Raw genomic sequence first — 25890 nt, forward strand, 5'->3', positions numbered from 1 at the left:
GAGCAGATTCGAGAGTAGGAGGAACGGAAGAAAGAAAGGTAAAATTTCTTCCATCCCTCTAGAATAAGATTTTGTTTATTTTTGATTATTTTCCGAACTAGCCATTTTGCCGGATTCATACTGCATCAATTTTCCCCCTCCCCTGATTGTATTTTCTCATGATTTAATCTGGAATTTTTAAACGTTTAGCTATAGACTTTGGCAGTAGGTATTAATCCTTAAAAATAGCATGAAGCATATAACATGCTATCCTTTTTTCTCAAATTCAGTGTGAAGCTGTTGGCCAAGTTGCAGATATTATTCACATTCCAGCCTTTCTTTGTCGTCAGGTATAATGTGCAGCTTGAAATTAATCAATCTCTAGTGTTATTCTACTATTATTTTTATTGTGTACCCTTAATGCGCAGAGAATATCTCTCATTTTTATTGTATCTAAAACTTGTGTTCTGCATTATCTCATCTTAATTCTGGGCAGTGACTTGTGCCTACTCAGTTTGTTGAATTTATATCAACTACTATTGTTATATTTATGTCACTTGCCTTCTAAGAGCTTAATGGCTTAAGTATGATTTAATACATCATGCACTATTGCATTGAGTTGCTTATGTTGATGTCCCTTTGAGGAAGTTGCAGATTCTCAAGTGCTAAAGAAACAAAGTTGCTTATTATAAGTTATAATTCAAGCATTTTCCTGGAATGGTTTCATTTTTCAACTAAAGGTTAACATGTTTCAATAGAGAATATGTTTTGGTGAATGCTCCAATATTATATGACTCTACAATTTATACCAAGGCAAAAGTACCTAACTACCTATACGTAGACTCTAACAAACATGTACATATGGATAATATAGATAACTAGGTTATCTCCCCAAGTGAGAAATTTGCTATTGGGATTGCATTTTGATGAGAAACCTGTATGGTCAAAAATTTTCAGGTAGAAATAGAATTTTGATTAATTGTTTAAATATTTTGTTATAGTTTCACACTATTGTTTGTGTTAATATTTTTAGGTATTAGCTCATTGTTGATTGATTAGTTATAAAGAATGGACAAAGATTGGATGTCAAAGGATAGACTATCACATGAATATGAGAATGGAGTTGAGTCTTTCTTGCAATTTGCAATGGAAAACACTAATGATCCGAATATGGGAATATCTTGCCCATGTGCAAAATGTGGCAATCTAAAGAAGAAAAATATACAAACTATCAGGGCACATCTGTATTGTAACGGTATAGATATGACATATCATACATGGATATGGTACGGCGAAAGATCTACGATAGGGATTTCACAAAATGAAAGTGACCAAGTAGGGCCAAATGAATATGTTCGTGAGGAACCAATAAATATGGTTCATGATGCATATGATAGTTATGCTGAGAATCCAACCCAATTCAATAAGCTTCTTGAAGATGCCGAGACACCTTTATATCCGGGATGCACTAAATTTACAAGGTTATCTGCAATTGTGAAATTATTCAACTTGAAGGCCAAATATAGTTGGAGTGATAAAAGTTTCACTGACCTACTCAGTTTGTTAGGAGAAATACTTCCAGATGACAATAAATTGCCTTTATCTCTGTATGATGCAAAGAAAAGCTTATCTGCATTAGGGATGGATTATGTAAAAATTCACGCTTGTCCTAATGATTGTATCTTATACCAGAAGGAGTATGAGGATTTAACTAATTGCCCTACTTGCGGGATGTCAAGGTGGAAGTTGGGAAAAAAAATATGATAAATGAAGGAATTCCTGCCAAGGTTTTGTGGTACTTCCCCCCTATTCCAAGATTTCAAAGAATGTTTCGGAATAAAGAGATATCTAAGGAGTTGACTTGGCATGCCGAAAAAAGACTTTGTGATGGATATTTACGCCATCCAGCTGATACACCTTCTTGGAAAATAGTTGATCGCAAATGGCCAGATTTTGGTATTGAGGCAAGAAATCTCAGATTGGCTATATCAGCTGATGGGATGAATCCTCATGGTTTAATGAGTTCTGCATATAGTTGTTGGCCAGTTTTAATGATTACTTATAATCTTCCTCCATGGTTGTGTATGAAGAGAAAATTTATGATGCTCACATTGTTAATTTAAAGAAATGAATTGATGTTTACTTAGCACCTCTAATTGATGACTTAAAATGCTTATGGGATATAGGTGTCGAAGCATATGATGCATATCGCCAAGAAACTTTTATGCTTAGGGCTATCTTATTATGGACGATCAATGATTTTCCTGCATATGGGAACATGTCAGGATGCATTGTGAAAGGATATCATGCATGTCCTATTTGTGGTGAAGATACCTATTCAACAAGGTTGAAGCATAGTAGGAAAATGTCTTATACAGGTCATAGAAGGTTTCTACCTGCAACTCATCCTTATCGAAGGCAACGGAAGGCATTTAATGGGAACCAAGAATTTAACCCTGCTCCAAAACCATTAAGTGGCGATGAAGTTTTTGAAAGAGTTGAAAGAATTAATTGTCATTGGGGAAAAATGAGTAGAAAGTCTCAGTCGAATGATGATGTAAAATCATGCTGGAAAAAAAATCAATTTTCTTTGAACTTCAGTATTGGAAACATCTATACATTCGACATGTTCTTGATGTGATGCACATTGAAAAGAATATTTGTGAAAGTCTTATCGGAACGTTACTTGATATTCCAGGAAAAACAAAGGATGGAGTAGCAGCGAGATTAGACCTTTTGGAAATGAATGTCAGGACAGATTTGACACCAAGGATGGGGGAGAAGAAAACATTATACACTTAGTAAGGATGAGAAAAGGAAAATTTTGAATTCTTTGTTTGGAATACAACTTCCATCATGTTACTCATCTAATGTTAAAAACCTCGTGTCGTTGAAGGACTTAAAACTTATTGGCCTTAAGTCACACGACTACCACGCTTTAATGCAACAATTGCTTCCTGTGGCGATACGTGGTGTTTTGCCCAAACATGTTAGAGACACTATCACTCGCTTGTGTTTCTTCTTCAATGTGTTATGTAATAAAGTGATAGATGTTTCAAGGATGGATGATATGCAAAGAGAGATTGTGACAATATTGTGTTTACTTGAAAAGTATTTCCCTCCTTCATTTTTTGATATAATGATTCATTTAAGTGTTCATCTTGTGCGGGAGGTGAAACTGTGTGGACCGGTTTGGTATAGGTATATGTATCCATTTGAAAGATACATGAAGATTTTGAAAGGTTATGTGCGAAATCGCAATCGACCTGAAGGGTGTATGGCTGAATCTTATATTGCTGTTGAATTTTGCTCAGACTATCTGTCTAGTGTGCACACAATTGGGATCCCATCAAGTCATCGACAAATAGAACTTACTAAGCCTTTATCAGGTGCAGTAGTCTACTCCACTACTCACGATGAGTTGACGCAAGCACATCGTTATGTATTGGCAAATGATGTTGAGATTGATCTCTATATCGAGTAATGTATCTAACTTATTAATATTTTAATGTGGTTTGCTTACATTCTGTTGGTTTATTTATACCAAATAATTTGATTAGGGAACACATGACGTATTTGAATGCAAGATTTCCTCGTAAGGCTAAGTCCAAGAAGTGGTTACAAGATGAGCATAATCGAACGTTTATTACTTGGTTGCGTGATCGTGTAAGTTTCTTTAGTATTACATATTGGCATACATTCATTTTCATATTTATGCATAATTAAAAATTTATTGCATAAAAAATTTAGGTTGCTGATGTAGTTGACCATTCCACTCATCAAGTTTCAGAAAGATTGATGTGGATAGCTCGCGGGCCTAACAAGCAAGTACTAAAATACTCTAGCTATTTGATTGATGGGGTTACTTATGCTACAAAAGAGCGTGATGCTATACGAGTTGTTCAAAACTCCGGAGTCAGCTTAGTTGCAAAGACAATGCAAGTTGCAAGTGCAAAGGATAAAAATCCTATTGTGTCAGATATGATTTTTTATGGAGTTATAGAAGAAATATGGGTAGGATGATCTTGGTTTCACATTGGTAAACCTCAATAGACTTGGATTCAAATCTGACGCTTTTATCCTGGCAAGCCAAGCAAAGCAAGTATTTTACATTGAAGATCCTGAAGATCCTTTATGGAGTGTTGTACTTGCAACACCAAACAGAGACTACTTTGAATACCTAAAGGGCGAAGAGTTAGAGGACACTGCTATCCACTATCGTTTTGATAAAGACTGAGATGGAAGTTGGATTGACAATATTTAATTGCTGAATTTTTGCTTTTGAATATAAGTGTGTAAACAATTTACCTATGAGGATGAATTTGTGGACAATATTAATATGTTATATTCCTCACTTTAATTCGAATCAGATATGTTGTGATGTTGCTGCAAGTTTCTGCTTTTATCTTTTATTTTTTTTCATACTGTTGTGAATTTGTTGGTGTAAATATATCATCTTGCTGTGAGTTTATGCATGTTTCTAACTAAACTTATGTTGATCAGTCTAAGTTGTTATAGATCAATGGATTCTACTAGAAAGAGTAAGAGAATAGGGCAACTTGCAAAGTTGGACAAGGGTAAAGAAGTCATTACAGCTGCCCGTGAAGAGAGTTGCGAGGGTGATAAAGTGTTGGATTCCAAAGACACTATCTCCTCAAGAACTTCTAGAGGTCGCACACAGTTGGATAAGATTACAAAGCAAAGAATGCAAGGTATTAGAAATGAGGTGTCATTCAATAATTTTGGACAACCGATAGGACCAGCTGCTGTAGCCATGCAAAGTTACATTGGTGTCTTGGCTCGGCAAAAGGTTAATATTAAATACAAGACATGGAAGCAAGTCCCAATTGCTGTCAAAGAATTAATATGGGAATCAGTCAATGTAAGCAAGTTAGCATGTTTTAACAATTATAATATTTCACTACTAATGATAGATATATTTTATGTTTGTCTTAATTAATCTTATTAATGTTTTCCACTTATTTGATGTACAGTTGATTTATAATGTTGACTCAAAGTGGAAAAAGGGATGTTTGAGGTCTGCAAACAGTAAGTGGAGGCAATACAAGACCCATCTCACCCAAAAATTTATTTTAAGCAGGCGTGACAAACCTGAGGAGTTGAATGAGCCACCTGTTGGCTTTGAAATTACAAGAGAAGATTGGCGTGCGTTTGTCATTAGTCGCATTTCTGAAGATTTCATTGTAAGATTCTAAATTTTTTCTTTTGAAACTATTCGATCATAATTCATTATGTATTATTCAAATTTGATATGTCGCCTGTTTGAAATAACTAGAAACTCAATGATCAACAAAAAGAGCAAAGGAAAAAAAATAGATATCCTCATCGACTCTCACGCAAAGGGTATGCACGCTTTGCTGAAGAAATTGTAAGTATTTTTAAAATATATTTCCTCTAAGAACCCTCTAATTGATTCACATTAAATTATTTCACATTTGTTATTTGATTTTTCTTTGTTGTAGGGGACTGAATTATGTGATGATAATGACATCAATAGAGCTATTATGTGGAAGAAAGGACGCGCCAACCAAGGAGGAGAGTTTGAAGGTGAAGATTTGGTGGACACAGTACACAAGATTGTAAGTAAATTTTCATGTTCTTCTGATAATGACTTCAATATATCTTCTAGTTTTCGAGAGTAAAGTTGCATGCATGCATACCCTTTGCGTGAGGAAGCCAAGGCAAGCAGTGCAATGAGGAGTTTAACAGCCATTCCTTGCATAGCTTGAATTCTCAGTACTAGAGCATGTATTGAGGAAGTAAATGGTGAATGAATGCATTGAGAGCTTAGAGGTGACGGGTTTATATAGAACAGATGTGGATTTACTAGGTATCTAGGTTTGAAATGTTCTTACTTGGAGAAGAGATCAAGTCGAAAAGTCTATTACATGCAGTGGTTTCCTTTTGCTGCAATCAATTAATGGTGAATGCATTGAGAACTTAGAGGTGATAGCTAGAGTTTCTATAGAACAGATGCAGATAAATCAACCAGGTTTGAAACGTTCTTGGCAGTAAGCAATTTGTAAGCTTCAGTAACCCAAGGGCCAGTAAAGTTGTTCCCCAGACCATTGCTCTGAAGCTTCTATTATGTTTTCCCACTTGATTGGTGACAAATAAAGCTCCTTGTCTCCTTGAGCATTCTCTTTGTGTTGTTTTAGTTTGAATTAAAGCATAAGATTCATGAATCGGAACTTGAGAGGTTGGGAACAACTTTACTTTTGATTATTCTTTCCTGCAACTCCAGACAATTAGCTTCAATTATGTGGTGGTCCTCTCTTTATGGGTTTGTGTAGTGAAAATTTATTAAAATTTTGTCATTTTATTAAACTTGTAGTCAATTGCTCAATCAAATATGTGCCTTTTTTAGAACTGTGCAGAAGTAAATATATGATTGAATGCCAAAAAAGGAAAAAATATTTCAAAGTCAACTTCATATTTGTTCAATATGACTTACTAAGCACTTGACTTGAGCTATCACGGGAAGAACCGGCCTGGACATCAGTATTTTTTAAACCAATATTGCATATCCTTGGTAATTATCCTTGGTAAAGTACTGATAATTCTTTTTAATGTTGCATTACAGGATGAATATATACAGCAAAAGAGGGAGGGTAAGCTGCAATGCGAAGGAGCAAAAGAGGATATTCTTACCAAGGCACTTGAAACTCAGGAATATTCTGGGCGTGTCCGGGGTATCGGAGGTCATATCAACCCAACAATCTATTTCAATGTTGGTAGAACAAGGAAGAAATATGATGTTACCCTAGATATAATCGCTGAGCATAAAAGGGAGCTGAAGGAGGCGAAGATGCAAATTTTAGAACAAGATGTACGCATCCAAAAACTTGAAGCATTAATGCATAAAAGGGGTGCATGGGACAATTCAATTGATGACAAAGGCAGTTGCTCGGTGAAGTTTCATCAGAAGAATATTGAAGAAGATGACGTACAGATTGTGGGTAAAGACGAAATTTTACAGGTAAAATACAAGTTATAGTGATATTCATTATTATTATAGCATTATAAACTAAATATAATCGACATGTTTTTTTTTTAATATTTTAGGGTCAATCAGTTGCATTGACATTGGAATCTTGCTCAAATATTGCTGCATATGGTACAATTGTTTGTTTTAATGGCATGGAAAAAATGCTTCATGGTATTCCATTTCCCAAGAATTGCATTCGAGTCTCCATTGATCAAGCAGTGGACAAATCCGCTCCTTTGCCATATCCAATTCCAAGTGAATGTGAAGTAATTGGTGATGCCATAGGAACTGTTGTGGCTTGGCCTGAACAGCAGATTGTGAAGCAAGATGAGGTATATGAGATATTATATTTCTAATTATATTGTCACTTTATTATTATATTTCTAATTATATTGCCACTTTATTATTATTCAACCTAGCTATCTAACTTGTTTATATTTGAAATTATTAGAAGCCTAGAAGGAAGAAGTTTGAACGAAAAAAATCAAAACCTACTTTGTCAACAAGTGTCCCAAGAGCATTACATATGTTATATTGTTACAGGAAGCATGCTCTAGATGGAGGAAAATGTATATCAATGTGCTTAGATAATGAAGTGTTTGATGAAGATTGTGAACTTTTTCTTGACCTTGAGGACATCAATTCTTTGTATCATTTGGAGTCAATTTCAGGAAATTTGATCGTTGCCTACATATGGTAAGTAAGTTTATTTAAGCAATTTCAGCAACTTTTTCATCACATGTTTGCTTCCCAATTTTAGCAACTTATTATGGTTTATTGTTACAATTTCACCAACTTATTATGAGTGATCATTATTTTTTAATCCACATGATTGTTTTGTATCTAAATTTTATTATTTAGTATCTAAATATTATTTTCTCAGTTGCAACTGCATTGCTTTACTTATGCTGGGAAATTACTGCATTGCTTTATGTTTGCTGGGAAATTCTAATATCTAGCAAGACAGAAAATCCCTGATTTGAACTGCAAGAAGTTTACTAATATTGTTGTGTGAACAAGTTTACTCTTTTCAACTTCTAGTAATTTTCTCATACCATGTTATTCTCATTAAGTTAATAGTTCATCATTTCTATTGAGAGGTTTACTAATATCAATTGATGTGGTACACTTTACATAAATATAGCTCATTCATTTTCAACCGGCCCTTAATGTTTGCCTTTTGCCATTTGTTCTTCTAGACAGGAAGTACTTTGCTCATATCTTTTTCTTGTATATTTTTAAGTATCTTAAATGTGCTTGTCCTCAAGAAATAAAAGAATTTGCATGTATACATTTCTGGTATGTTTAATATGCAAGACTGTTCATAGTAAGTTCTCATGTATGGATGTTACTATCATCAGCCATAACTTAGTGTTATGAGTGATCATTATTTTTTCCAACTTATTATGAGTGTTTTGTATCTAAATTTTATTATTTAGTATCTAAATATTTTTTTTCTTTGCAATGATAGGTGTCTGTATAAAAAGATGGTGAAAGATACCAAGACAAAGAAATTCAGATTTATGAATCCTCACAAACTCCCATATCGGGCAAAAACGGCACAAGACAAATCAGTTAAGCTTGAAACCCTGAATCAAAGGGCAACTCTTTTAGCAGATAAGCTGACAAGTGCATCAACAGATCAACTAGTGTTAGTGCCATGTAATGTCGGGTAAGCAAGAAGTAAAACATCACTTTCAATTGCTTCCTTTCGATAATTTATTCAATTTTATGATCTAATCCTATGTATTTGCCTAGTTTCCATTGGAATCTTAGTGTTATTGAACCTTACAAGGATGCTATTTACCTGCTGGATTCCCTAAGTTGCCGCATTCGCGATGATGATTCAAAATACGTAATGGAAATGTGAGTTCAGATTTCTTTTAGTAAATATTTATTATAATAAAAATCTTATTTAACAAATATTCTTAACGTATGAAGGGCCTTAAAATTGTTTAATTCAACCAAGGGAAGGAAAGGTAGGAAAAATGTTAAGTGGGAAGTAGTTAAGGTATGTGTACTTTTGTTTAACATATATTGTAATGTGTATAATTTTCATTAACAATTTGACTCTAATTACTATATATAGGCTCCTCAACAACCGGATGCGAAACAATGTGGTTTTTTTGTGATGCGCTTTATGAGAGAAATTATTGAAGAAGTTGAGACTATTGAGAGATATTCGCTGCAATCAATAGTAACATTATTTAGCTTATCTCAAATTATTTGACATAAACTATTTAAAATTGCAAAGTCCATTAACATAAATTGTGTATGCTCACAGTTCACAAAAATAGGGTACTCTCGTGAACAAATTGATGAGGTTCGGTCCGAGTTGGCGGAGTGCATACAAGATCATATTTATGAATAGGTATGGAATGATAGTTGCCATAATTCTATTTAGATTTAAGTTCATGGAATGGTGGTTTTTTTGGTGGAATCATAGTTAATGCCAATTTTTTTGATGCAGTGCATAGTTACCAGATCGACCTTGAGCAGTTGACCCCAAAGAAAAGTTGTCACTGAAGTTTAAAAACTTGTGAAAATTTTTAGTGAATGATGATGTTTTGTGAATGATGATGTTTTGGAAAAATTGTCACTTAGGTGAAAGGATGTTTTCTGGATTAATATGCAAGTACAAAGCAATGTAATTTGTTTTTCTAATAATTACTCGTGCAGCAAAATACTGAGCAAGAAGTTGTAGGTTTGATAATCAGTTAAAGTAGAATAATTTAACTACTTCATTAGGCTTTCATCTTAGGATTTGTATATTTGATTGGTCTTCGTTGAACGAGCTTATTCTCGTTTCATCATTGATATTCCTTCTTTTTAGTGTTCTATATTAAAAGGAAATACTAACTGTCGATGAGATTGTTATCCTCTTGCTTGAACATGAACCAAAGTATATAAATTTGACCTTTTGATCTGAAAGTATAAAAAAAAGTTAATTGGATACTAGTTTTTTATTTTTTTTTTTGCAGTTGCATTTGTTGTATTTTCATATGTTTCTCAGTGAACTTCTAAACAATTCTTTTTTCATTAATTTATTAAGGCTTATTATAAGTTTCAGTTTGATGGTGCAAATTGTTTTCTTTTGTAATCCATCTGTTTCTTCTTTGGTTTAGGAAAGTTGAAGTGAATCCCTTGAGTGTTTTGGAATCACTATCAATAGCCATCAAGGACTGTTTACAACCTTGCAATCAAATTAATTGGACTTATAATCTAATGTATGGTCATATGGAGCATGAATATTGGAGGATTCATGAATGACTCTTCGGATGATGAATGTATGTCATTTAATATTGGTTCATGTATTTATTTAGATATGTACCCTATGTATTTAACAATTCAAAGATGAAGAAAATCAGAAGTAGTTGAACACTAACACTTGGACGCCAACATTTTTGAGTTGGCGCCTAGATTTGACCATCTAACAGACACGGCTAAAGGATCAACTTCTATGAACACCCTTAATAACTTATACAGATATTTGTGAACAATTAGGTTGGTGGCTATCATTTATCCTCCCTTTTTGTTGTTTTTTCCATGTACCCAATGCAGCTTTCATTTCAAAGGTTCCAAGCTGATGAACAAGGATGGGTGGACACAATCAAGTCAGTGCGATTTGGAGGAGCTGTCAGGATTAGTACCATGGATTGGCTTGGGCAATCTCAATATTTGCGTCAAACTATCTTCTGGCCTTCCCTATCATCTGCAGTATCTGAGGTATACTATGCACATTTACCGTGAATTTTCCTTATTGAGCTTGGGCTGGTGACGGTTACGAATGTATTTTATTTCAAGAACCGTATAAGCAAGTGTTCGTGCATCTAGTTTTATAACAATGCACTTCGTATCTTTGATCTAAAAAGCTTCTGAAACAAGTCATCTTCTCCAAGCATGCCCTGGTCAACATGCTAGTCACCTACTGGAGTCATTTCCTCGATGGCACGGATGAATACCTGAAATCCATCCTCTACTCCACCATTCTTTGCCACTCCTCAAGCCGAAACAACTGCAAAGGTAGAGTCAACATCAAGTATTACATTGTGCCTAGCTACAAGAAGACCGGGGCCGCAAAATCCAATAAAGACAGGTCAAACATCAAGTAGCATTTTGTAACTTATTCCTCTTAGGTTATATGCTTGGTTAATATATATGCTTAGAACTTGTAAAGACAGGTCAAACATTAATATGCTTGGTTAATATATCCATCTACAGCACTCCCGCTTTTTCCTCTAAATATGATTTTCATTTAGCACAGAACTAATGCCAATTTTTTTATTTTGATGCAGTGTTTAAAGAGCTTGAGTAGAAGTTGGCCCTAAAGAAAACTTGTCAGTTACGATATAAACACACTTACGGTATGAATTACATGTATATATAACATTGACATATTATTTAGTACGAGATTTACATGTATGAAAGTTTTCATACAAAATTTCTTGATTGCCTACAACCCCAGGTGTGCTGATGACATGTTGAAGAAGATGGCTCTAAGAGTGATAGCTGAAAGCCTTTCAGAAGAAGAGATTGCTGGACTTAAAGAAGCAATTCCATGCGATGGACACCAACAACAGCGATTAGTCAATGATGAGGTTTTGTAAAACTTGTGTGTTTGAAAAATTATTGTCATGAAGTTAAGGATAACTTGTATGATACAAATTTAATTTGTGGATCAATATGTATACATTTTGTTTGTATAATATAAAGTTTTATTTATTTGTTAAATAGTCTTATTATAAAAATGATTGTGGTTGTGGATATTCAATTATATGTAAATTTTGAGTATTTTTATAATTTTGAGTATTTGGACAACGCTTAAAAAACAATGTCTTTGAGACCAACCACAACGTTTTTAAGTAATAAAAGACAACGCTTAAAAAACAATGTCCTTGAGACCAACCACAACGCTTTTAAAGCGTTGTCTTTGATATGTGCATTTTTACAACAGCATCTTTAACAACGCTTTTTAAGAACGAATAGACAACGCTTAAAAAGCGTTGTCTTTGTGACCAACCACAACGCTTTTAAAGCGTTGTCTTTGATATGTGCATTTTTACAACAGCATCTATAACAACGCTTTTTAAGAACGAAAAGACAACGCTTAAAAAGCGTTGTCTTTTTGACCAACCACAACTCTTTTAAAGCGTTGTCTTTGATATGACTTTCTACAACACCATCTACAACATCACTTTTTAAGTACATACGACAACGCCAAAAAAGCGTTGTTGTTTAGCTTTTTTCTTGTAGTGATAATTTTTACACAGCTCTGAAATTATAAATCATTTCATGTGTTAGCCTTTCTTCTAAATTTTGCAGACACTAGGCATACTTTTCACGTAGAAAGGATGGTGAGCCTTTTTCAAGAGATGGATGCTGCTATTGGCAACATTATTCAACATAGACCATCACCTAAAAATGTGCTTATTATGAAAAATTCTCAACTTAGGATGAAACGTCCTACTTTGTGATGTCTATAGCTGCAACACACTCTAATAAATATTTCACTTGCAGGTGATAAACCACAAGGAGTACATAATGTACAAGATAAATCATGTCATTCACCCCTCTCCAAAAAAGTTTCACTTGTAGGAGATGAACCATCAGAAGTACATAATGGACAAGATAAACCAAGCCATTCGTGCCTCTCTAAAAAAGTTTCACTTGTAGGAGATGAACTGGCAGGAGTACATAATTCACAAGATAAACCAAGCCATTCACTCCTCTCTAAACTTGCAGGAGATAAACCAAGCCATTCACTCCTCTCTGAAACTGTGCCTGGTATGCAAAATTCTCAACTTAGGATGAAGCGTCCTAGCTTGTGATGTCTGTAGTTGCAACACACTAATAAATTTTCACTTGCAGGTGATAAACCAAGTCATTCACGCCTCACTATGCAAGCACATCTTCGTCCATTTATCACTTGCAGGCACAAGTTTCTAGGAATTGATATGTTCCATTCCTTTAGTTGTATCACCTAGAAGAATCATCAAGGCAGGAGTAGGTAGAAAGTTAATTTAGATACTAACCTCACTATGCAAGTTATCGGGACTGCAACAAATGGTGAATGCCTCTTCTTACTGTACACAATGCATTAGTAGCTGATTTTGTTTACATGCCTTGCAGTACCATTCGTGCTCTATTTGGCATGAAGATCTACGCATTCTGTTGCTTGAAATAGCAGGTGAGCATCGATAACTCAGATTGCAGATTCAATAATTCAGTGATACTAATCTGATTAAACTGTCTTTTGGTTAAGACCTTCATAAAGATGCATAGAAACTGTTCTCATAGAATATTTTAAGGATTTTTTTTGATATATTGTTCTTGATGATGTTTGTTTTTCTTTCTTTGTAGGTTGTTGTATTGACATCCAGAGCATAGGAAATCAATACCTCCATTTGCTTCCATTTGCTCAGTTAGTTGTCTCTCTTCCATTTGCTTTGTTTCTTAATTGAAGATATAATTGTTATAACAATACTTCTAACAGATAACGTTACTTGTTTCCTTGTGTAATTCTAATAGTCGGGTTCTCTAATTGTTTGTTTCCTTGAACCTTCCATAGATTGCTATTTTTTCTCTACAACACAGAGAATTTGTATTAAAGTTCGCATATATATATTTTGAATGTTGATAGTGAACTTAATTGATTTTAATTTCCTTGTCTGTTTTCAACATTTGCCTAGACAAGTTCTTGTCATTTTGTCAATCTTGCCTATAACTCAACAAGTCTGCATCCTAAATCAATGTTTAGATGCATTTTCCGCAGGTTTAGTTAATTTCTTATTGCCATGAGTATCTTTTAAGAATATTTTTGACTGATTATTTAGAAACTCAATGGCAAGGTCAATGACATTCATTGATCTAATAGACAGGCACAGGCAGAGTAAACTTATTCTGCGAATTTAAATCTATGTGCATAAGTTTTCCAATGGAAGTTACCAAGATAACTCTAAGTTGGTTAAATTGCTTGTATTTTATTAGTTTGTATTGTATTAGTTTGTATTGCATTAGTTTGTATTGCATAAGTTACATTCTGAGACTATAAGTTGGTTACATTGCTTGTATTTTATGTAGATTTATATGAATAAACCTATTCTGGAATTCTGGAAATGAGTGTTGTCCTGGAATTGTTTTATATTAGACCTATGCGAAATCATGGAATTGCTTGTGTTGCATAAGTTTGTATTTCATAAGTTAAATTCTGAGACTATAAGTTGGTTATATTGCTTGTATTTTATGTAGATTTATATGAATACATCTAAATCAGAATTCTGGAATTTTGGTATTGACCGTTGTCATTGAATTGCTTTATATTAGAGCTATCTGAAATCCTGGAATTGCTTGTATTGCATAAGTTTGTATTGCATAAGTTAAATTCTGAGACTATAAGTTGGTTATATTGCTTGTATTTTATGTAGATTTATATGAATAAATCTAAATCAGAATTCTGGAATTCTGGTATTAATTGCCCGTTGTCATGGAATTGTTTTATATTAGAGCTATGCAAAATCCTGGAATTGCTTGTATTGCATAAGTTTGTATTGCATAAGTTTTATTTCTTAGACCATAAGTTGGTTATATTGCTTGTTTTTTATGTAGATTTATATGAATAAATCTAAATTTGGAATTGATAAGTTTTGTTTAATTTTTTTGTTGCAGGTACGTAACTCTGTCAATTCGTGTAGCTTGAGACTTTTGATGCAAGGAGTGAGCTTTGTTAGGTTGTAAATTGCCTTGCTAATGTGTAAAAGTCATATGGAGAACAGTACTAGAAAACATGTGATTTATGCATGGTTTGATACTACTCATCTTGTATATGTGTGACTACAAGATGAATTATATATGGATGTTTATTTTGGATTTAATTTAGTAAATATTTAGTTTTATATTGGTGGTTTGCTTATAATAAAATAAGATTGGTTGTTTGGTATTAATGAACATTAAAGACAACAGTTAAAAATGTTGTAAAAACTAGGTAAACCACAACGAAATTTTTTTGTAAAAAGTGATAAAAGACAACGATTTTATCCGTTGTAAAATATATTAAAACTATTGTAAAAAAAAAATAAAACGTGTCAAATATTATCTACCACAACAGTTTATATCTGTTGTAAAAAATGTCTACCACAATGGTTTATTTCTGTTGTTGAAATTATCTACCACAACGGTTTTAAAACGTTGTCGTATCCTTCGTAGCCAAATTTTGAGCATATAAACAACAACGGATAAAAATCGTTGTCAAATGTCTACAAAGACAACGGATTCAAAACCGTTGTCGTAGGGCAATACATTCTACAACACCCTCAGTTACAACGATTTTTTGACCCTACGACAACGGATAATATCCGTTGTCGTTTGCAGTTTTTGTTGTAGTGCCCGTTGATATTATTATTTCAGGTTGAGGCTGTCCGGAGGATTTCAGTCGCTAGTCCCCCTGCAGATCGCAAGGATGTTTGTTTAGTCTTTTGGTTTTTCTTATTATACAAATATATTAAAACTATTGTAAAAAAAAATAAAACGTGTCAAATATTATCTACCACAACAGTTTATATCTGTTGTAAAAAATGTCTACCACAATGGTTTATTTCTGTTGTTGAAATTATCTACCACAACGGTTTTAAAACGTTGTCGTATCCTTCGTAGCCAAATTTTGAGCATATAAACAACAACGGATAAAAATCGATGTCAAATGTCTACAAAGACAACGGATTCAAAACCGTTGTCGTAGGGCAATACATTCTACAACACCCTCAGTTACAACGATTTTTTGACCCTACGACAACGGATAATATCCGTTGTCGTTTGCAGTTTTTGTTGTAGTGCCCGTTGATATTATTATTTCAGGTTGAGGCTGTCCGGAGGATTTCAGTCGCTAGTCCCCCTGCAGATCGCAAGGATGTTTGTTTAGTCTTTTGGTTTTTCTTATTATACAAATATATTAAAACTATTGTAAAAAAAAATAAAACGTGTCAAATATTATCTACCACAACAGTTTATATCTGTTGTAAAAAATGTCTACCACAATGGTTTATTTCTGTTGTTGAAATTATCTACCACAACGGTTTTAAAACGTTGTCGTATCCTTCGAAGCCAAATCTTGAGCATATAAACAACAACGGATAAAAATCGTTGTCAAATGTCTACAAAGACAACGGATTCAAAACCGTTGTCGTAGGGCAATACATTCTACAACACCCTCAGTTACAACGATTTTTTGACCCTACGACAACGGATAATATCCGTTGTCGTTTGCAATTTTTGTTGTAGTGCTCGTTGATATTATTATTTCAGGTTGAGGCCGTCCGGAGGATTTCAGTCGCTAGTCCCCCTGCAGATCGCAAGGATGTTTGTTTAGTCTTTTGGTTTTTCTTATTATACAAATATATTAAAACTATTGTAAAAAAAATAAAACGTGTCAAATATTATCTACCACAACAGTTTATATCTGTTGTAAAAAATGTCTACCACAATGGTTTATTTCTGTTGTTGAAATTATCTACCACAACGGTTTTAAAACGTTGTCGTATCCTTCGTAGCCAAATTTTGAGCATATAAACAACAACGGATAAAAATCGTTGTCAAATGTCTACAAAGACAACGGATTCAAAACCGTTGTCGTAGGGCAATACATTCTACAACACCCTCAGTTACAACGATTTTTTGACCCTACGACAACGGATAATATCCGTTGTCGTTTGCAGTTTTTGTTGTAGTGCCCGTTGATATTATTATTTCAGATTGAGGCTGTCCGGAGGATTTCAGTCGCTAGTCCCCCTGCAGATCGCAAGGATGTTTGTTTAGTCTTTTGGTTTTTCTTATTATACAAATATATTAAAACTATTGTAAAAAAAAATAAAACGTGTCAAATATTATCTACCACAACAGTTTATTTCTGTTGTAAAAAATGTCAATATCAATGGTTTATTTCTGTTGTTGAAATTATCTACCACAACGGTTTTAAAACGTTGTCGTATCCTTCGTAGCCAAATTTTGAGCATATAAACAACAACGGATAAAAATCGTTGTCAAATGTCTACAAAGACAACGGATTCAAAACCGTTGTCGTAGGGCAATACATTCTACAACACCCTCAGTTACAATGATTTTTTGACCCTACGACAACGGATAATATCCGTTGTCGTTTGCAGTTTTTGTTGTAGTGCCCGTTGATATTATTATTTCAGATTGAGGCTGTCCGGAGGATTTCAGTCGCTAGTCCCCCTGCAGATCGCAAGGATGTTTGTTTAGTCTTTTGGTTTTTCTTATTATACAAATATATTAAAACTATTGTAAAAAAAAATAAAACGTGTCAAATATTATCTACCACAACAGTTTATTTCTGTTGTAAAAAATGTCTACCACAATGGTTTATTTCTGTTGTTGAAATTATCTACCACAACGGTTTTAAAACGTTGTCGTATCCTTCGTAGCCAAATTTTGAGCATATAAACAACAACGGATAAAAATCGTTGTCAAATGTCTACAAAGACAACGGATTCAAAACCGTTGTCGTAGGGCAATACATTCTACAACACCCTCAGTTACAACGATTTTTTGACCCTACGACAACGGATAATATCCGTTGTCGTTTGCAGTTTTTGTTGTAGTGCCCGTTGATATTATTATTTCAGGTTGAGGCAGTCCGGAGGATTTCAGTCGCTAGTCCCCCTGCAGATCGCAAGGATGTTTGTGTAGTCTTTCGGTTTTTCTTATTATACAAATATATTAAAACTATAGTAAAAAAAATAAAACGTGTCAAATATTATCTACCACAACAGTTTATATCTGTTGTAAAAAATGTCTACCACAATGGTTTATTTCTGTTGTTGAAATTATCTACCACAACGGTTTTAAAACGTTGTCGTATCCTTCGAAGCCAAATCTTGAGCATATAAACAACAACGGATAAAAATCGTTGTCAAATGTCTACAAAGACAACGGATTCAAAACCGTTGTCGTAGAGCAATACATTCTACAACACCCTCAGTTACAACGATTTTTTGACCCTACGACAACAGATAATATCCGTTGTCGTTTGCAGTTTTTGTTGTAGTGCTCGTTGATATTATTATTTCAGGTTGAGGCCGTCCGGAGGATTTCAGTCGCTAGTCCCCCTGCAGATCGCAAGGATGTTTGTTTAGTCTTTTGGTTTTTCTTATTATACAAATATATTAAAACTATTGTAAAAAATAATAAAACGTGTCAAATATTATCTACCACAACAGTTTATATCTGTTGTAAAAAATGTCTACCACAATGGTTTATTTCTGTTGTTGAAATTATCTACCACAACGGTTTTAAAACGTTGTCGTATCCTTCGTAGCCAAATTTTGAGCATATAAACAACAACGGATAAAAATCGTTGTCAAATGTCTACAAAGACAACGGATTCAAAACCGTTGTCGTAGGGCAATACATTCTACAACACCCTCAGTTACAACGATTTTTTGACCCTACGACAACGGATAATATCCGTTGTCGTTTGCAGTTTTTGTTGTAGTGCCCGTTGATATTATTATTTCAGATTGAGGCTGTCCAGAGGATTTCAGTCGCTAGTCCCCCTGCAGATCGCAAGGATGTTTGTTTAGTCTTTTGGTTTTTCTTATTATACAAATATATTAAAACTATTGTAAAAAAAAATAAAACGTGTCAAATATTATCTACCACAACAGTTTATATCTGTTGTAAAAAATGTTTACCACAATGATTTATTTCTGTTGTTGAAATTATCTACCACAACGGTTTTAAAACGTTGTCGTATCCTTCGTAGCCAAATTTTGAGCATATAAACAACAACGGATAAAAATCGTTGTCAAATGTCTACAAAGACAACGGATTCAAAACCGTTGTCGTAGGGCAATACATTCTACAACACCCTCAGTTACAACGATTTTTTGACCCTACGACAACGGATAATATCCGTTGTCGTTTGTAGTTTTTGTTGTAGTGCCCGTTGATATTATTATTTCAGGTTGAGGCTGTTCGGAGGATTTCAGTCGCTAGTCCCCCTGCAGATCGCAAGGATGTTTTTTAGTCTTTTGGTTTTTCTTATTATACTATCTATACTATGTTTTAGACTTGTATCTTTTTGGCACTTGGATCTTGTATGGTCCTTTATTTGTCGATGGGGTTTATTTGGATATGTTCTGCTACATGCCTGTCTGGATAGCAGAAAATGTGAGTTGATTTTATTTGCGTCATTGTTATTTAAATTTTATGGGTGTAGTTGAGTAGGAATATGATTTGAGTTTTATGAGTGTAGTGGAGTAGGATATTTGGGATGATTTTCCTTATCGTTGTTTTAGTGGATTGTGATACTAAACTGCGTGGTATATTATTATACATATGTTCCAAGCGTGTTGGCCGAGGTATCTGTATTGATGTAGTCAAGTTTCATATTGTCATTCGTACAGGGGAGATGTTATCGAAATTTTTTCTGACAAAGACTCCCCCGGGACGTGATAAATCATCTAGCTAGGTCTCTAAATATATAAGAATAGAACATTGAATATATACCTGAAGAAATGTTGAATCCTTTTTGTCTAAGCAGTCGAAAATGAAGAGCAACCTCATAGAGCCCGTATTTGCTCATGTCAACATCCTTGAGATGGTCTAAAGCTTTGGCTATTTCCTCCATGAAATGGTAATCAAGTCCAAGAAGTTGAATTGTATCAATTAGATTCATGGTTTGTAGGATGCCAGTCACGTTTTGGAACATACTCCTTACTTCGTTCTTGAGCTCTTCAGCTCTTTCATTCATCCATGCCTCAGACTACATCATGGATGCAAGAGAAAATTGATATATTAACTATATATATACTGAATTATGTATATATTGATCGATTACTGCAATGCAATACTAATTAATATCTGAAGGATGCATCATCCAAAGCATTGAAACGATACGAACAAGCTAAGTACTGATGTGTATAGATACCTGTGATTTCTGATTTGTAATAAAATAGTCACCCCAAGAGCTAGGATCGAAGCCTGCAACCTGACGATCAACAACCACGTCTTCGAAAGCCTTGAGTGATGGAGTATCAACAAGCTCCATGATTTGTATATGATTTTGAAAAGCATGAAGAGACACCTGTTTGTTGTCTGATTTTATAGATGATTTCTAGTCTTAAATTTAAAATTGAATTTTTCAAAGGGAGTAGTTGGATGAAAAGGAAATTTAAATAGTATGTCTGACAATTGAAACAAAGGGCAGTTATTCTTTATTTTAAATTATAAAATAAATGCCTTTTATTTTGATTTTAAAATTATAAAATATATCTAATATATATTTTATCTGGATTTCTTTATTCCGATTTTCCAGTTTAACATTTAAGTTATAATTTATACTTATTCATACTGATTAAAAGATTATTTTAGTAGATTTACTATTGTATGAAAAATCAAAATTATTGTTTATATCAAATTGGTAAAATAAATAATTCTAAATATAATTATTTATTTATTTATAAGTTTTGCAAAAGGGAGACATATTGATCATGATGCGATGCAATAAATAAAATAGTACAATTATTGATTTTAAAAGAAAGAATGTCTCCGTTGAATAGAACGATAATGTATTCTAGAGGCGTGCTTGGAATAACTTGGAAAAAAAAGAGGCGTGCTTGGAAACAGCATTCGCATCTATTAATTATAAGAAAAGATGATTTTATCAAAACTCTATTTTCTTATACCCAGCAAGTTAGATTCTAATTTTTAAAGGAGAGCATTATGATTATTGAAATTTTCAAATGGAAATCATCTTTTTTCACAAGATATATAGAACATGATTGAAGATGGATACAAAGAGAGACATGGTACCTCTTCTCGGACGAAAGAAAAAGAGAAGGAATACAAAGAGAATGTGAAGAAAAATATTTCAACATTGAGGATTATCCAACAAGGGATAAGCAAAATTATTTATCCAAGGATTTTTGACATCAAGAAGACCAAAGAAATTTAGAAACTCTAAAAATAGAGTATCAAGGGTCAAAAATATTAGAAATATAATAAAAATCTCACCTTGAAAATAATAAAAGAGATCATGAGTTTAAAAGATAAAAAATATCTCCATTGGATGATGTGTATAGATAGATACATGTGATTTTTGATTTGTAATAAAGTAGTCACCCCAAAAGTTGGGATCGAAGCCTGCGATCAACAACGACGTCTTCTTCCAAAACCTTGACTGATGGAGTATTAACAAGTTCCATGACTTGAATATGATTTTGAAAAGCCTGAAGAGCCATCTGCATGTTGGTCTGATTTTATAGATGAATTCTAGTCTTAATTCCCAATGAAAATTGAATTTTATAAAGGGAGTAGTCGGAAGGAAGGAAACCAGGGGCGTTATTCTTTATTTTATAACTATAAAATAAATGCTCTTATTTTGTTTTTTATGAAGGTGTGGGCTATCTCTAAACATGTTAATGCATGTATTATTTTTTGAAGGTGACGGTGAAATCTATCATTGTACTAAAAATTAAAAGAATTTATCTATTATTTATTTATGGAAGTAAAAATGGAACCGTCACCTTGTTGACTCTTTCATAAAAAATAAAATAAAATGTGAAAGCCGCCTCTTCGTTGTCGCATTTAATATTTTATATATAATTAATATTCTGAATCTAAAGATTATTATGAAAAAAAATTAATATAGTATCGTTACTGAATTAAACATATATAAATAAATTATAAAGATATTTTATTTTAACATAAGAGTTTTATATGAGGTCAGAAATTTAATATATTTTATATCCGTTAAAAATTTGACCCAAAACATTAGAATAACTATCAGTTACCTATAAATTATGAGTTAGTACATTTATATCATAAATGGATCATTTTGAGCTTCGGACTATAAATGGTAAGAACATCAATATCGTAATACTTTTTATGCACTTAGCGTTGAAAAATATAAGGAATTCAAAAAAAATTATCTTCCATATTTGAACGAATGAGACACACTTAATGAGTTTAAATTATTTGTGGCGTTGAGATGTCCTTAGCACTATCTACATTTCCAATTTAATTTAGTTGATTTAGTGGCAATCGGTCACTTCAATGATTAAAAAGGGCCGGATATCTTAATTATCATAAAATAAAATAAATAAATAATTGGGAAGGAAAATGAAGAATACAATTGTGAAGAAAGTTCTTTTAGCATAGTGTAAACTTTCATTAATTAGCGTCGAAAAATCAACTCACGCAGTCACGCTGATGGATGTGAAAGTCTCCTCGAAGGATAAAGATGCACGATGTCGTCTTTAATATTTTATATGCAGTAAAAAAACACAATATGATTACGTTTTTCCTATCTATTCATAAATAAAAAAAAAATTATCAAAAAATATATTTAGATTTTAAATTTTATTAAAAGATGTACACTATTTTAGTTTTTACTAAAGGACACATCTTTTTATAATGGTCTTTCCATTCTACTTTCTTCACAAATTTAACTGATTTTCTTTTTCTTTTCTCTGTTATTTCTCTCTTTTCTCTTTCTTCCCATGCATGTCACGCATCTTCTCTTTCCTGTCCTCCGTTTTATCTTCTCTTTGTTTTCATTTTTTTTTCTAACCCTGTTATATGAGATTAGGCCCACGTTGGGCATGCGGGCCTGATATGTGGAGATATTAGGTCCAACAACAGAAAAAAAAAGGGAAAAAAAAAGAAAAAGAAATTTAGGCTTTTCAAAACGTCCACCACTAGGAATACCGAAAATAACAATGGAGAGTATATTTAGACTTCTTGCAATTTTAGAAATCCACAGGACCTAAAATGATTGCAATCTAAGATCTCTAGATCGATCAGTGAATGTTGTCCGAAATCTACTAATCGACCTAGAGACCTCATATTGCAACCATTTAAGGTCCTATGGATCTCTAAAATTACAAGGAGTCCAAATATACTTCTCCATTGATATGAAACCTTTTAGGTAGAGTTCAAAAATATATTCACAAGGACTTAAGTTCAAAGTGGACAATATCATATCATTATGTAGATATATAAATTCTTTGGTCCTAATAAATAAATTTACAAAACTTATGGAATGAATTTGATAATTTGTCGAAGGGTTTTCTTAGAAATTTGAGCACATAGTTGTTGTTATTAGGAAACAAAAGATCTCACAAAGTTTACACAATATAAACTTATAGGGCATGCTTTTCAAGAAAAAGAGAACTCTAGAAATTCCAAGGCAAAAAATAAGTCAAGGAAAGATTAACTATTTAATTAGGAAAGTCCTAACTAAAGATTATCTAACGAAAAGTCTTAACTGGAGGTTAGGTAAAACAAAATCCTAATTAGATGTTATCCAAAGGGAAGTCCAACAAGAAGTTAGTAAGAGAAAAGTCCAAATGAATCAAGGAGAACCAAACACTTTGTGAAGAAGCCTGGGCAAGTCAAGGTTGATCGAATATTAGTCAAGAAGTTTTAACAGGTCAAATGACTATGTAAAATATGACACACAAATAATAATTAAATAATAAAGTTATCTGAGAAATAAACTTATAGGAATTTTTGGGAATTTTTTAAATTTTTTCTAGATTTAATCTGGGATCAAAGGAGGCATTTAATGGAGTAGATTAATTAGACTTGGAGAAAGCCTATTTGGATACTCCAATTAAGTTGGGAGTTGATTAGATTAATTAACCTAAAGTTGTTATTAATAACCAAAGTATATAAACCTAATACTTAAGTTTTATAATCTCATTCTCTCGATTTTCTTATCCTCTCCCTCATGCATCCATGTGTCGATCCCGATCTTATCGTCGTGTCTGCGCTGCCTGATCGCCCTTCTTGTGCCATTGCTAGATGCAGCCGATCGACATCATCACATAATCACTAGACGCTGCCAACCCTCTGTTGGAACCCTAAGGTATTTTGATGTAATCAAACAAGTTAAGTTAGGTCCTGTGTGGTTTAACCCTTGTGTCTAAGTGTGCAGGAGCTTAGGAACACAGGAAGTCAAGCGGAAGACGCGGCTAGTGAGAAGGACGACACGGGAGAGAGCCGACGGGCTCAGTGCGTCTGAGGGACGAGGTGACTGCGGAAGAGTACACCGGTGGATGAGAAGAACGTACGCGACATTCGAGGGACGAGAAACTGGGAAGGAAGGCTGCTTGAGGAGAATGCCGGAACTTGGGTTCGGGTGAGCCATATTCCGGATGGCCGAGATCACCCAAGCTAACGGAGCCGGAGCGGAAGACTTGGACCGAGACGAGCTGAACCAGAGCATAAGAACCGGACCGTAAAAAGTCAATAGGGTTGACTTAGTGGTCTGGGCGCTCGGATCCATTCCGGGAGCCCGGACTGTCCGAGCGCCCGGAACTATTCCGGGCGCTCAGAGTTGGGTTTTTGACCAGATCACGTCAAACGTGATCCGTTGCATTGGGGATAAAGTTTTATCCCCCCAGGGCACCCGGAACCCCTTCGGGGCGCCCCGACCAAGACTATAAATACAGCCTTGGTCCAGAAGCTTTTCAACAATCAAAAAGCAACTCACTTGTAATCCAGTTCTTTCATTTCTACATTTTCGTTTGTGCTGTAAACGCTGTAAAGAGGCTACTCCGCCCGAAGGAGATCGTCAGATAGTGCGCTACACTTTCCTTGGATTAGCAATCCTCTAATTGCAAACCAAGTAATTCTTTTATGTCTATTTCTTTTAGTCTCTTTCTGTTTTAATTACAGGTCCTATTAATTTAGTTGAAAATCCGACAAAGGGTTATTTTATTTTTTAGGGCAATTCACCCCCCCCCTTCTCTTGCCGGCCTCCAGAGGGACCAAAAAGTGGTATCAGAACAAGGACGATTCAGAAGGACTAATCGCCGATCGAAGCAAGGAACCATTGGCCGGACCAAACATCGTTCCACCAAAATTCGAGGGGGAGTTCGCACACTGGAAGCGTCGTATGGAGGTATTTCTAAAAAATGATTTTGAAATTCGTTTAATAATAAAGTACGGTTTTGTAGCTCCGACAAATCAAAATGGAGAAGAAAAAGAAGAGAGTCTTTAGACGAAGAAGGAGCAAAATAATTCCGTACCAAATAACTGAGCGGAGTATCACTTGCTGAGCGTGTTGCCACATCAAGAAGTCAACTGCATCAGAAGCTACTCGTCGGCCAAAGAACTCTGGGGAAAAGTTCCTAGAGCACGAAGGCACATCCGAAGCCAAACTCGCAAGGAGAGATATACTTCGGAACAAACTGATGAACATCCGTCTGGAAAGAGGTGAGAAAGTAGTCGATCTACATGCAAAGGTAAAAGAGTTAATTACTGGACTCGAGAATCTTGGTGAAACGGTAACCAACCGGGACACCATACGTTACACACTCAACGCTTTTTCCAGAACTCCAGAATGGACTTCAATCATCGACACCTACTACATTTCAGAAGACCTGGAGGTAAGTACACTCGAGGAGTTATTTTCTACTCTTAAATTACATGAAACCAGATGTGCAGGGACAACAAAGAAATCAAGTCAGATAATGACGCTAAACGCAACCAAAAAGGATGAATCTGAGTCAGACTCAGAAGAAGATCAAGAAGCGTATATGGTAAGGAATTTTAAAAAATTCATTCGATCTAATAAATTTAAAGAAATGCAAAATAAGAAGAATCCGAGAAATGGAGGAAGGGTTCGTTGCTACCAGTGTCAAAAGGAAGGACACTTAAAAGAGGATTGCCCAGAACTTAAGAAAAATAAAGTCAAGATACCCAAGAAGCACAAGAATCTAAAAGCTACTTGGGACGACACTTCATCATCTGAATTTGAAGTACAAGAATATACTGGACTAGCACTGATGGCAAGCTATGAAGGGCAAAGTACATCGGAACCCAGCATCGATGAAGGGGCAGAGTCTTTAGATGAATGCAGCGAAATAGGGGGAGAGTCA

At 34.2% G+C, this 25890-nt stretch overlaps 1 protein-coding gene across 1 annotated transcript in view; it reads right to left on the reverse strand.

Annotated features, from left to right (window-relative positions):
- LOC121974761 ((S)-beta-bisabolene synthase-like) overlaps positions 1 to 20053 on the reverse strand; it is a 35400-nt gene extending 15347 nt beyond the window's left edge. Inside the window, exons 1-2 of the mRNA XM_042525981.1 lie at positions 19932 to 20053; positions 19511 to 19766 (exon numbers count right to left, since the gene is read on the reverse strand). Of these exons, the coding sequence (XP_042381915.1) occupies positions 19511 to 19766; positions 19932 to 20051 (376 nt within the window). The 5' untranslated portion in view covers positions 20052 to 20053. The remainder of the gene's footprint in view (positions 1 to 19510; positions 19767 to 19931) is intronic.
- Between the last annotated feature and the right edge of the window lie 5837 nt (positions 20054 to 25890).

This window comes from Zingiber officinale, chromosome 4B, assembly GCF_018446385.1.
Source record: "Zingiber officinale cultivar Zhangliang chromosome 4B, Zo_v1.1, whole genome shotgun sequence".
Classification (NCBI taxonomy): domain Eukaryota; kingdom Viridiplantae; phylum Streptophyta; class Magnoliopsida; order Zingiberales; family Zingiberaceae; genus Zingiber; species Zingiber officinale.